The sequence below is a fragment of the Lucilia cuprina genome, chromosome 4, assembly GCF_022045245.1.
Source record: "Lucilia cuprina isolate Lc7/37 chromosome 4, ASM2204524v1, whole genome shotgun sequence".
In the NCBI taxonomy this organism is placed as follows: Eukaryota; Metazoa; Arthropoda; class Insecta; order Diptera; family Calliphoridae; genus Lucilia; species Lucilia cuprina.
This window is the reverse complement of record NC_060952.1, coordinates 52,644,713-52,658,241: the sequence shown is the minus strand read 5'-3', so window position 1 is coordinate 52,658,241 and position 13,529 is coordinate 52,644,713. Positions and strand designations below refer to the sequence as shown.

Here is a 13,529-nt window from a genome sequence, read left to right as displayed (position 1 = left end):
ATTAAAAAAGGGATTTGCAGATGTGGGCTAAGTCCTTTAAACATTTTTTGATACGTATGGATTCTTTGAGCATTTGTAAGCTCCAAAGTCCATAATTTGGCTTTTCTTTGTAAGTAGTTGATGGGTCAGTATCTATTGAAATGTTATTTATAGGATCCTTAGAAACTGCTGAGAAAATATTATAAGAAAGACTTATATATATATATATATAATATATATATTATATATATATTTATATATATATTTATATATATATATATATTATATATATATATATATATATTTATATATATATATATATATATATATATTATATATATTATATATATATATATATATTAAATATATATATATATATATATATATATATATATATATATATATATATATATATATATAGAGAGAGAGAGTTACAAATGTTAATTAGTTGCTTCTGGCCTTAAATTTATTTTTAGCATTATTTTGGATAGAATCTAGCCGCGAAATTTTTTGAGACCTGGTCACACTGTTTGCAATTTTGTAGCGAAACATTTTAATTTTTGCATTTAAAAGTAATTATTATTTTTTCTCAGAGAAGACACAAAATATAACAATAGTTAAGTACTAATTTTATACGCAATGATAGACAAATGTTCTAATTTTATCAACATTTATTCAACATTATAGATAATCAAATATCTTACATTTCTTTAAATCTTTAATGGATTTTCTAGGTTGATAAATTTTTTTCTTAAAAAAATTAGAAAAGTAGTATATATAAACACCTGATATGCAAAAGCGATCATAGTCTTTTTATTGCAAGTGGTCCATTGGATCAAAATATAAAAAAAAAACTAATTGTCTCCGCAAGTAAAATATGTAAATATTTCTGGCGGCACATTTATTTTAAAACGTGTTTATTGCTGTTGGAATGTAATACAGGCAAGAAAATGTAATTTTTATATTTTTGTCCCTCCTGTGAAATTTTGAAAACTATTGATTCGACTTTTTGCATTTCAGGTGATGATATGTACAATGTACATCTTCGAATATAGTCGTAGTTTTCATACATGATTTTTAAGATATTTGTTTCTGATTTAATTTTATTCATATGTATTTGCTTATTAAACTAAGTACTAAATATGTTTTTGTTCGTTATATACTCGATACTCGATGTAAACAAATTTATAGTTCGCTATTCGAAATGTACGTACAAACGAATGTTGGAAACATGTTATAAAGTTCATATAATCCCAAGAATATATTTCTATACATTTGGAGTTTTAACATTAACATGTTGAATGTTTTTGATACTAAACACTTAATATTAGGAACTAGAAGTTTTATATACCATTTATAATACTATAGTAGAGTTAGGTTGCTACACAGTTCTTAAGGTTGAATTAGGGCGGTGGTGATGGATATCGGCAGTTGTATGGTGAACATTGGACACTGATATAGGTATACTTATATTTGAATAATAAGTCTGATGAAGGTTGCTCATTGGATTTGTCATTACTAGCATCGGATGAGAGGCGGGAATATCGTAACATTGAGGCATATTCGATTGGGTTGTTGTGACATTGACACCAGTTGTATATTGCAAAAAGGGTAGATTTGCTGCAGCTGTTATTGTATGTAGTGGAGGCAAAGGTCTGTATGTATCATCAATCGGTGGATTTTTATTATTTGTAGAATTTTTGGACGAATCAGGAGAAGCCATCATTGTTATGGGGTGTGAATCATCAACTAGTATGCTACTATTGTCAACAACATCTATATCATCGGTTCGATCATCTCCATTCAAACTGTCTTCAGTAGACGAATCATTGATTTTATCTGGAGTAATAAGACTTTCGATAGTAAATGCCCGTTTTGGACGGTAACTATTAAATTGCATAGTTGTGTCAATAGCAGATGATGAGGGAGACGGATGCTGCGGAAGAATTGTCGTTGATGTTACAGTGGATGTTGGCATAGAGGAAACTGAATGATTGCTATGGTGTTTTAACACCGTCGGTGAAATTACATCATGAATATGTTGAATCGCAGAATTTGGGGAGGAATGTAGCGCAATATTTGCTGATTGCATTCTTGTGACGTAAAAACTTGTATCCGCTATTAAAGACGTCGGTGTTACGTCTAAAGTCGGCATTGTAGTTCCTATTGTACCACTGTGATGTGCAGTTGTTGTAAAGAAAAATCTGTTTAGATTTGCAAGAGCAGCAAGTTCTTCGTTTAATATGTCTTTATCGTTCTTATGCAGCTTAAATCTTTTTCTTCGCCTTAATAAACTTCCGTTTTCAAACATATCAAATGCTTGCGGATGTAAAGCCCAATACGCTCCTTTTCCCGGCCTATCAGGTCTTCTAGGGACTTTGATAAAACAATCGTTAAAACTAAGATTATGTCGCAATGAATTCTGCCACCGTTGTGTATTTTTGCGATAGTAGGGAAAACGGTCTGTTATAAATTTATAAATATCACTTAAAGGTAGCATCTTTTCTGGTGAACTCCAAATAGCCATCGCAGTCAAGGATATATATGAATATGGAGGCTTTTGATCACCATATGATTCGCGCGATGGTCTTGGCATACCTGCGGTTCCCAAAACGTACGATAAAAACGCACGCAGTCAATCGTACTTTGTGGTCATTAGTACCACAAAACATACGTTCTTTGGTCTTTATACATTCAAAACACTTCTTTATTTGGATTTTGATTATTTGATTTTAAATATGCACTGTGAATTAAAACACCAAGCACTATCAATATTTATTATCTTTCCTTTTTCATTTCTATCTATTTTCATCAATAATTATATACGAACAGGAATAATATATTATTATCGAATAAACTTTTTGTCTTATTGCTCTATTTGAAGTATTAAAATAATTCATAAGTAATTTCCGTCGGATATTTTCTTAAGTTTACGTGCATGTATATTGTTTTATATATTTATTTATTGCGCTCTTAAACTCGGCAACGTAATTGTAGAACAACGTACAATGAGACGACGATTACATTTATCCGTTCGCTACATAATTGTATAAACGCGCACACAAATCTAAATCTATAAAAAGAGCACCAATCGCCAAACAGTCAACAATCGAATCACACATAACAACAACATGCGAGTTGTTAAACAAAATCACAGACCTTTAGACGACAACAACACGAATAAAACTAACAATAACAACAACAATTTGTTAAACAAGCACTATGACCAACCACATTAACTCAAACAAATGCTCTCTCAACCATACTTTTTTTTTAAATAACAATGCTCCCTTAAGCTAAACGACGGGAACTCATAAACATAAACAATGCAACAAAAACAACTACCCAGACAGCACGCAGCCATATACATAATTCCTGATTCTCTCAGACACAATGGCTACTTTATACCCATTCCACCCCTCTCGTAAGACACATATTTGCTTTACTTCATCAAGATTTGAGTACTGAATAAATATTTCTGGTTTCTTGATGATACTCGTTTTAAGAGTTGCCAACACACAATGATTACATAAAAGGTTTAACTTAGAAATAATCCGGTACCTGTTGTTATTGAATATTATAATACTATTAATATTGTTATTTTAATTTTGACACAGAGAATTACTTTGTAAATTATTACGATTGAAACGTTTTACAATTACAGATATTATATATTGTACATACATATTATGTATTTGTTGATAAAAATAATTGATATTATTTTTAAACTTCAATTAAAAATGATTGCTGCAAAATGACTACATACCTACATAAATGACTAATACCCCATTTACACATACACGAAATCTAGTACTTATGAGATTTCGAGCCAAATCTAGTTGATTTTACCTATATTTCTCATACAAAACTAAATCTTCGTACCTAGATTTCATTAAAAATTACTCAAAATATAATAGTTTGTAGTGATGCAACTCATGTTTTTACTAATTAATACTAAAAACTACGACGCTACACAAGTAAAAAAGAAAACAAACAAAAATATTTAAATGTCGATAAAATTTTTATAAATTGAAAAACATGAATGAAAATATAATCTAAAATAAAAGGTAATGCTATATTTAAATATCTATTTTTTATTATAAATAAAATTATAATAAATATCCCATTTTTCCTTCTAGTTTTTAATATCACACACTTTTTCGGGAAATGTTAGAAAAAATTAAATCTTTCTAAATTTCAAAAAGAGTACGAATAAAGGGTCTAGATTTGCAAAAGATTTTAAATGAAATTTATTAAATTTCGTGTATGTGCTAAGCACGAGGTCGGAAAAATAAACCTGAATTTCTATAAAATGTCGAACTCGTTTATAACAAATTCTCGGTTATTACAAACAATTTTTCAAGTCCCAATATTTTGGTAATTATTTTCATACAACGAAATCATTTGTAACAAATCCTCGAATAATCGAAAGTACATTTTTTACAACAAACTTAAAAATTATATTTTAAAATCTAAATAAAATATTTTGCTTTGTTTGAATAAACATGCTGAATAAAACCAGTGGCGGTATTTAGAAAATCGAGAACTCCTTAATACTGCTCATTCATAATTTTCTAAAGAAAAAACGTAAAAATGGCAATTTGTCCCGGAAATCTATATGTAAACAAATAAGTGACGATCATAGTACGGTTCCGTCAAAAAAAATATTCTATTAATTTTAGAATGAAAGATCCACAAAAGAAGTTTATATATAAATAGTTTTTCTATCTGTATTTAAAAAAAGCAAGTAAGAGTAAGTAAGAAAACAAAAACAAAATACACAAGGCAATTAAACCAACAAACATCTAAACATACAGAACGAAAGACATAGAAAAACAAAATAAACAACGCAATAAAGCCAACATTCATCCAAATATACGATCATAATTCTCAAATAAAAAAACAAAATACATAACTCAATGAAGCCAACAGCATCCCAACATACAAAACAAAATACACAGCTAAATAAAACCAAATACATCTACACACACATGTGCATCTTTGCTGATTTTAAATAGTGATCTTCTCGAAAGCATGTCTAACAGAATTATTAAAGGTTCAGATCTCGCCTATATCTGGCGTCCTCAAAAACTGATTTCAACAGACAGACGGATATGGCTCAATCGACTCCGCTATCTATAAGGATCCAGAATACTTTATAGGGTCGAAAATTATATTATAGAAATTACAAACGGAATGACAAACTTATATACATAAACCCTTCTTATGAGGGTGAAGGGTATAAAAACAAGAAATTAGGGTTTAACAAGTAAGAAGTTATAGTCGGGCGAGGCTTTTTAGAGGGGCTAGGGTAAAATGAGGCCCTATAATTATAAAGTTCATCAGGGTCATCAAGGCTAGATAGAACTTGGTTTTGCAGCTTTTTATCGAGATACGAGTATATTAAACATAATTATGAACTTAAAACCCCTATTTGGCGGGTTCAGGTCTATGGGGCTTAGGTGAAATAATAGACCTAGGCCTAGTTGAATTAATAGACCGATGTTAAGTATTTTCAATAGGCTTCGTCTACAGTGTCATAAAAGATCATGTGCCAAATTTAATTGAATTATCTCCAAAATTGCGACCTGTAGTTTGATTACAATGTTTACAAGCCCTATTCGGGGGTACAGTTGTATGGGGGCCAGGTGAAATAATGGACCGATCCTAACCATTTTCTATAGGGTTCGTCCCTGGGACAATAGAACATCATGTACCAAATTTCATTCAATTATCTTCTAAATGATTACAAGGTTTACATGGACGGACAGACGGACGGACATAGCTAAATCGACTCAGAAAATGATTCTGAGGCGATTGGTATACTAAACGCACAATATTATTGTGCGTTACAAACATCAGCACAAACCCAATATACCCTCCCCACTAAAGTGGTGTAGGGTATAAAAATATAATTTTTTCTTCTATTATTTTTTTAATTAGTCTGCTTGGGTCGATGATACAAAATCTAGGTTGTAACTGTGAAAAACATGTTAATAAAGTTAAGTATTTTACTTTAAAAAATTATACATATTGTGCTTTATTTTATTTGTCAAACAAAAAATAGGTTAGATTCTAAGAAATTTGCACCAAGGATAGTTCTATTAAATATGTAAAATAACAATTTTTTAACTCCAAAATGTTTCTTTTTTTGAGTAAAAATATTTTTAACCAATATCTTTAAGGATATAGTCTAAGCTTTCCTTTGGGCAAAAACATCCATTTTAAATAAATATGCCACAACTAACTGCCAAATTTTTAAAAATTATTAGTCTTGACTTAATACATTTTTTGATAGATATCCCAATCGCAAAGGACTTTTAAAACCCTTAAAGAAAATTTTAAGCTAAAAGTGTCTGACCTACTATCCAATAGTACTATCCTTGCTGCAAAATTTCATCCAAATCAAAGACATTAATTTTAAATGATGGATTATTTGACACGAAATATTATGTTTTTTAAATTAGTATAAAATAGATGTCAAAATTTTGTTTCGAAACAAAATTAAAAGCTAGAAAATTTTGTTATTTTAAGTAGTTCAGTGCCTCGTTTCGGTATTTTTCTCGAATCGGTACAGGAAACCGAAGATATGCTCTAAAATTTTGAAAATATACTGTAAAATAGCAAAAAAAATTAAGTTGAATTGTACCTTGCCATTTATTGTTAATAAAAACTGGGGGCCTAGGGTTAAATGAGGCCCTATAATTATAAAGTTTGTGAGGGTCATCAAGCCTAGTATAGAATTTGGTTTTGCAGCTTTTGTCGAGACACAAGTATATTAAACATAATTATGAACTTAAAAGTCCTATTTGGAGGGTTCAGTTGTATGGGGGCTGGGTGAAATAATGGACCGATGTTAACCATTTTCAATAGGCTTCGTCTACGACTCAGAAAATAATTCTGAGCTGATTGGTATACTTTAAGGTGGGTATAGGACCAATATTATTGTGCGTTACAAACATCAGCACAAACTCAATATACCCTCCCTCTAAAGTGGTGTAGGGTATAAAAATACTAAAAATGTAAAGAAATATTCAATATTGTATTGTAATGGAAAAAATAAATATATATGAATGAAGTTTGACATATTTCTTTTAATTGTATGAATATCTTATAAAATGAAATTTTAATCGATGTTGTCAATAATTATCATAACTTATTTTTTTTTAACAATACACATTAAATCCAAATTATTCGGTTTTATGTTCGATTAAAAATTCAATACTTTGTTGGAAAAAAGTAATACATTGGTTTTCGTGATACTACAGTTTTTTGCTGCTTTTAAGTTCTACAAACGAAAATGAAAATTAAATTTTTAGTAAATATTTTTACTGATTTAATGAATGTTCTTGTTTGAGTTTTATTTTTATGTCAGCGTATGGAATACAATAATAAAACAAGTTTTAGAAAAATCGGTTAAATGATTATTGAATATGGAAAATTTTTTTCAAAATCATTTAGTTAATATACGATGCTACAAAAATAATAATAAAACCAAATTATTGTACTTAAAATTTTTCTGTATATTATCTAAAATTAAAGTAAATTCACTTTTTTGTCGGACAAAATAAAGTGTAAATTTTATGTATCATTATTTAAATTTGTTGTATATCAAAATTTTTATCTATTTTGGTTCTGGTTTGAATATCTGGATCTACTTAAGCCATTTTGATAATTTTCCCCATTATTTTCCGCAATCGCATTGCCTTCCCCTTGCTTTCCCCATATGATTATTTTCAAAAGAAATCCGTTTTTAATCACTGTTTCATTGAAAGTTTTTGATCAATTATGGTCCAAAATTAATCTATTGGATTTAAGGCGGTGCTCTGACCAACTTGTTCCAATTTTTCAGTGTTCTTTCCTACATTAATGTGATTTTTTAACTTTATCAAGTGCTTAAGTTATTATCTTGTAGAGATATAAAGTTGCCCAAGTCCTTTTCGAAGGCATTGATCTTAAGATTTGACTGTAATATGCTCACATAGTGGAGCCTTTTGAATAAATTTTCCCTAGGTTCCCTATACCTAACGTTAAAAATTGGACACATATGAAGAGTCAACTGACCCATATCTTCAATCTTACACCAACATATTTAAAAGGATGGACATTTTTTCGATTTTAGTATTTAATTTTGTATTTTTTAGCTCAAATTTTCGTAGTTCGTCAGATGAGTCCCAATTTGTACCGAAAATTTTTAAATGTCGACAATTAGTGTGAGCTCAGCCTAATTTAAACAGGATTTAAACATTATGGTGGAGGGTTATCGGTATTGGTACATTATTCATCATTAGGAGCGGGAATCTTAGTGAAAATAGAGTAAACAAAATTTTGAAATAAATGCTGTAAAAATGGGTTTGGGAGACTTAATGCCTCAACAGATACATGACTTTAAACACACGACAAAGGTTAAAAACATTATTGTAAGAAAAAAACAACACTGAATAATTGGAATGACCTGCTCAGAGCATCGCCCTAAATCCAATATATTAATTTTTGACCACAAATAATCAAAAAATTCGGCTAAATAACGAACAAAAACGGATTTCTTTTGAAAATAATCGTATTTAGTAGATCCAAATATTCAAATCAGAACCAAAATAGACAAACAATTTTTGATGTACAAGAAATTTAATTAATGATATATAAAATTTACACTTTATTATGTTTATTTTTAATAGAACATTTAACATAATTATGTGCTAAAAGCACAAAACAAAAACGGATTTCTTTTGAAAATAATCGTATTTGGGAAAGCAAAAAATTAAAGAATGGCTTAAGTAGATCCAAATATTTAAATCAGAACCAAAATAGACAAACAATTTTTGATGTACAAGAAATTTAATTAATGATATATAAAATTTACACTTTATTTTATTTATTTTTAATAGAACATTTAACATAATTATGTGCTAAAAGCCCTTTTCGCTTGGTTCGGCTGTATGGTAGCCATTTTCAATAGCGTACGTCATTAAGCCAAGTTGACTTAGAAAGTGATTCTGAGCCCATTGGTATACTTTAAGGTGTAAAACATATGCATAATGCCCTCCCCACTATAGTTGTGTAGGGTATAGATATATTAAAATTTATAAACTTGAAATTGATAAAAAAAAAACATATATATATTTTCTATTGGTCTTAAGAAGTTTATATTAAATTCTGTTGCCGTTTATTAAATAAAACCCAAAAGCTTTGGTAACTCTTCTTAGTGTACGATTTAAACAATATTCATTAAAAAATAACAAGCGAAATAGATAATAATAAGGAACGATGTATAAACAAGGTGTTGAAAAAGAAAATTACAATCGTATTTTAGCTATTTTAATTTATATAATCTGTTTAATTCACTTTTTCTCTCTTGTTTACATATAAGTGAGCGACTTGGTTTTTAATCCGTCTAATAGCCCGTTTTTTGCTTTAAAGCCCCGTTATTTTTAAGGATGATTTTTTATTAGAAACAAACATTCCAAACTATTTTAAATTTATTACTGAACATTTTTACAGAATTGTTAAGGTTTTCCACATTTATATTTTATTTATTTAATACTAGCTATACCCAGTGTTCTTCGCTACCCTAAAAATGATGTAAATAATTGTTAATTGAATAAGTTGATCCGAGGATATACACCTAGGAAACTATCGGGACTGTTATGCGGTCCTTATTATGAAAAAGGGAACTCAATGAATTATTTTTCAGTGTTCAGAAACTCAGGTTTTTGTTTTTGCCGGGTTAACATTGAGGCCTCTCGGTTGTGCCCAGCTTAAGGCCGTATTTAGAGCCTTCGCAGCTCTTCTACACAAGTAATTGGATCCTTTCCCTTTAAAAGTAGTACATAATCTGCATATCAGACATGGTAAGTCCTTTCTTGGTTATCCATCCGTCCTTAGGTGACAAAATGCCACCCTGTGGTATACCGCGAAATAGCTTTTTCCTGGTAGTTATATCGTACATCTCGCTTATCCATCTGTTTGATTTTCAGAAAAAACTAATTCTCAAGGGATATAAGTTTCATATCTCCGTAAGTAAAACGAAAAGCACAAATTTATCTTAATGAAAAATAAGTTAAACTTGAGAAAATGTTGCACTAGGTTTTATGCTTCTCCTGAAAAATTTGTTCAATGTAACTAGTAGAGTATTCAAACGATTAATCGTCGATCGGTTAATCGATTCAATATATAAACCCTACAACCACATTAGTGGGGATAATTGGAAATTTGGAACACACACTTTTCTTGGTCCAAGGAAATGATCTGTTATGTCAACAAAAGTCGACAAAACTTCTTTTGACCCCAGCCCCCATACATACTCCCCTTCAGAAAATGACTTAAAGGTCAAAATTCACTTACAAACACTAATGACACTTTTAAATTCTACATAAATAATATAGAAGTAGACTTAACTCCCCCTACTAATATTTATAAGGATAGGGCCATTTTTTGCCCTACTCCGCTTTGAGCCCTCTTCTAAAAAATCTCTTTTTTTGCCAAAAAAAATAAAAATATTCCGAAATAAAGTTAAAAAACAAACCAAATGCTTTATTTTTAAATAATCCCCATTTTTAACATACAAACTGACTGGTATGGGTATCATATGTTTGGCTACGCCCGACTATACATTCATACTTGTTTTGTAATAACTTTTCTTCCTTAATTTTCTATATAAAGAACATTTATTTGATGTTTTTTATAACAGTGCTTCTGATTCTTGAAAATATGTCATGGAAAAAATGATCTCGCCTTTACATCTACAGCCATTTTGAGAAACATATTTTTGTACCTAAATATGTCTAACAAGTTCTTCAGCAACAGTCTAGTTCATTGGAACGTATGTATTTTGAACTCGTGGAAAAGTCTTCAAAATATTAATTTTTATATAAGGAAAAGAATTTCACATAAAAACAAATTTATAATATTTGAGAGTAAAACTCAATAAAAATTTACATAGAGTGGAAATGAAAGGAGTGAAAATTATAATTTTGTTTATAAGAGGAAGAAAATTTTTGTAAAAAAGCAATCAAAACATAGCGTTTTTTTAATCGATTAGCCGAATAATTTTAAATTATCTAATTAATAATCGGCTAACGTTAAACTTCAAATAATTATTTGTCGAATAAACCGAAAAAGACAAAAAACCCGAATAATTGTATACCCTAGTAACTAGGGCTTTTTGGACATATTGAATTTTAACAAATATTTTAGTAATTCTATAAAATTTTTTTACAACAATTTTATTTCAAATTCTAGAAACATTGTACTGTGAAAACTGAAGCACTTTTATATTAAATGTTATCAACCAAGGAGGAATTATATCAATTCATTTAAGTACATTAGTAATTTTTATATTTTTTTAAAGAAGTTATTAGGAAGTGAAATAGCGCGAATAAAGAATCATCAATTAACTCTAAAATAAAATTGGTTTAATTGAAGAAATTTTATTAAACAAAACCTCTAATTTAAAACAAGTAGGAATGTATAGTCGGGCATGGCCGAAATATACCATGAGTATATTTTTAAAATTTTTATTTTGCATAAACAAACTTTTATGTTGAATTTTACCTCAATGCCAAAGTATTTAAGTAATTAATTAATAAAAAACAAAATTTTCTAAATGAGGCTTTATATAGCAGTATAGGTCAAACATGGGCCGATCCTCGGTAAATTTGGGAAAAGGATATATTTTTAAATAACAGTTAGTTTTGTTGTGATTCATTGCGATACATATAGTTACAAGTCAATTTTAGACGTTTAAGCAAAGTAAATAAATAAAGTAGCGACATCTCTTGTTGTACAACAATATATGTTTTTGGAATAATTCAGGATTGTGTCAAAATAAAATTTAACAAAAATTTCCGTTAACAACAATGTGAACAAAACATAAATAAAAAAATTACTTGTAAGTTGAAAATATTAATAATTTTTTTATATTATTATATATTATACAATTTATAACACTTTTAAACTACTTTAAAACCACTTTCGTGGTGTAGGGCATAAAAAATTTGAATATTATTTATGTATAATATATGTATCTATACATTTTGTACGTGTGTATATTTTTAACTAAATAAGAAAAATAACATATTTTTATAACATAAATAATGAAGTACAACTAGCATATAAATATGCATATGAATATTTATAACATATAATTAACAAAGAATACCAATTTCTTAACCAAAAAACTAAAGAAACCAAAAAAGATTTGACGTACACCTTTCATTAAATTTATACACATTATTACAGCGATCACTTCACCGCTATCCTTAATGATATCAAATCTATATACATATATAAAAATAAATGAGTATTTGTATATTTGTTTGGTCTTTATAGACATCAAACGACTGAACCAATTTTTCTATAATTTTAACATATTTCAGAAACTGCAAAATTTAGAGTTCTCAAATTTCGTATGGATAACTTTGAAATTCATAAGAATATTTTTGAACAAAATGCGCGTGGCACCTGCCATATTAAGAAAATATAAAATCAGTATATCTATGAAAAAATTTTAAAATTCGAAATTAATGAATGTATTTCATGTTGTCTACATGCTTAGAAAACATATGCTGTGAAAAAATTGTTCACGTTATAGAGCTTTCTGTGGTTGTTCACGTTACAGAGTAGTCAATGTAAAAAACATCTTGTTCACGTTAGGCGGTGTTGAAGTTATACGGTTACCGCGAGTGCACTATATATACATATATATATATTATATATACATACATTATATATATATATATATATATATATAATATATATATATATATATATATATATTATATATATATATATATATATATATATATATATATATATATTATATATATATATATATATATATATATATACCAACCTCAGAAAGCTCTAGTTTAGTTCTACTTTAGTTCTAATTCAGATCTAGTTCAGTTCTAGTTCAGTTCTAGTTCACTTCTAGTTCAGTTCTAGTTCAGTTCTAGTTCAGTTCTAGTTCTAGTTCAGTTCTAGTTCAGTTCTAGTTCAGTTCTAGTTCAGTTCTAGTTCAGTTCTAGTTCAGTTCTTGTTCAGTTCTAGTTCAGTTCTAGTTCAGTTCTGGTTCAGTTCTACTTCAGTTCTAGTTCAGTTCTAGTTCAGTTCGAGTTTAGTTCCAGTTCAGTTCTAGTTCAGTTCTAGTTCAGTTCTAGTTCAGTTCTAGTTCAGTTCTAGTTCAGTTCTAGTTCAGTTCTAGTTCAGTTCTAGTTCAGTTCTAGTTCAGTTCTAGTTCAGTTCTAGTTCAGTTCTAGTTCAGTTCTTGTTCAGTTCTAGTTCAGTTCTAGTTCAGTTCTAGTTCAGTTCTAGTTCAGTTCTAGTTCAGTTCTAGTTCCGTTCTAGTTCAGTTCTAGTTGAGTTCTAGTAGTTAGTTCTAGTTCAGTTCTAGTTCAGTTCTAGTTCAGTTCTAGTTCAGTTCTAGTTCAGTACTAGTTCAGTTCTAGTTCAGTTCTAGTTCAGTTCTAGTTCAGTTCTACTTCAGTTCTAGTTTAGTTCTAGTTCAGTTCTGGTTCAGTTCTAGTTCAGTTCTAGTTTACATCTTATTC

At 28.9% G+C, this 13,529-nt stretch overlaps 1 protein-coding gene across 1 annotated transcript; it reads right to left on the bottom strand.

The window, feature by feature from the left end:
- Positions 1–404: 404 nt before the first annotated feature.
- LOC111683326 (fork head domain-containing protein FD4-like) lies at positions 405–3,060 on the bottom strand. The gene has a single exon (XM_023445385.2). It carries the CDS (start codon positions 2,573–2,575, stop codon positions 1,361–1,363), a length of 1,215 nt encoding a protein of 404 aa, XP_023301153.2. The 5' UTR covers positions 2,576–3,060; the 3' UTR covers positions 405–1,360.
- Positions 3,061–13,529: the final 10,469 nt, after the last annotated feature.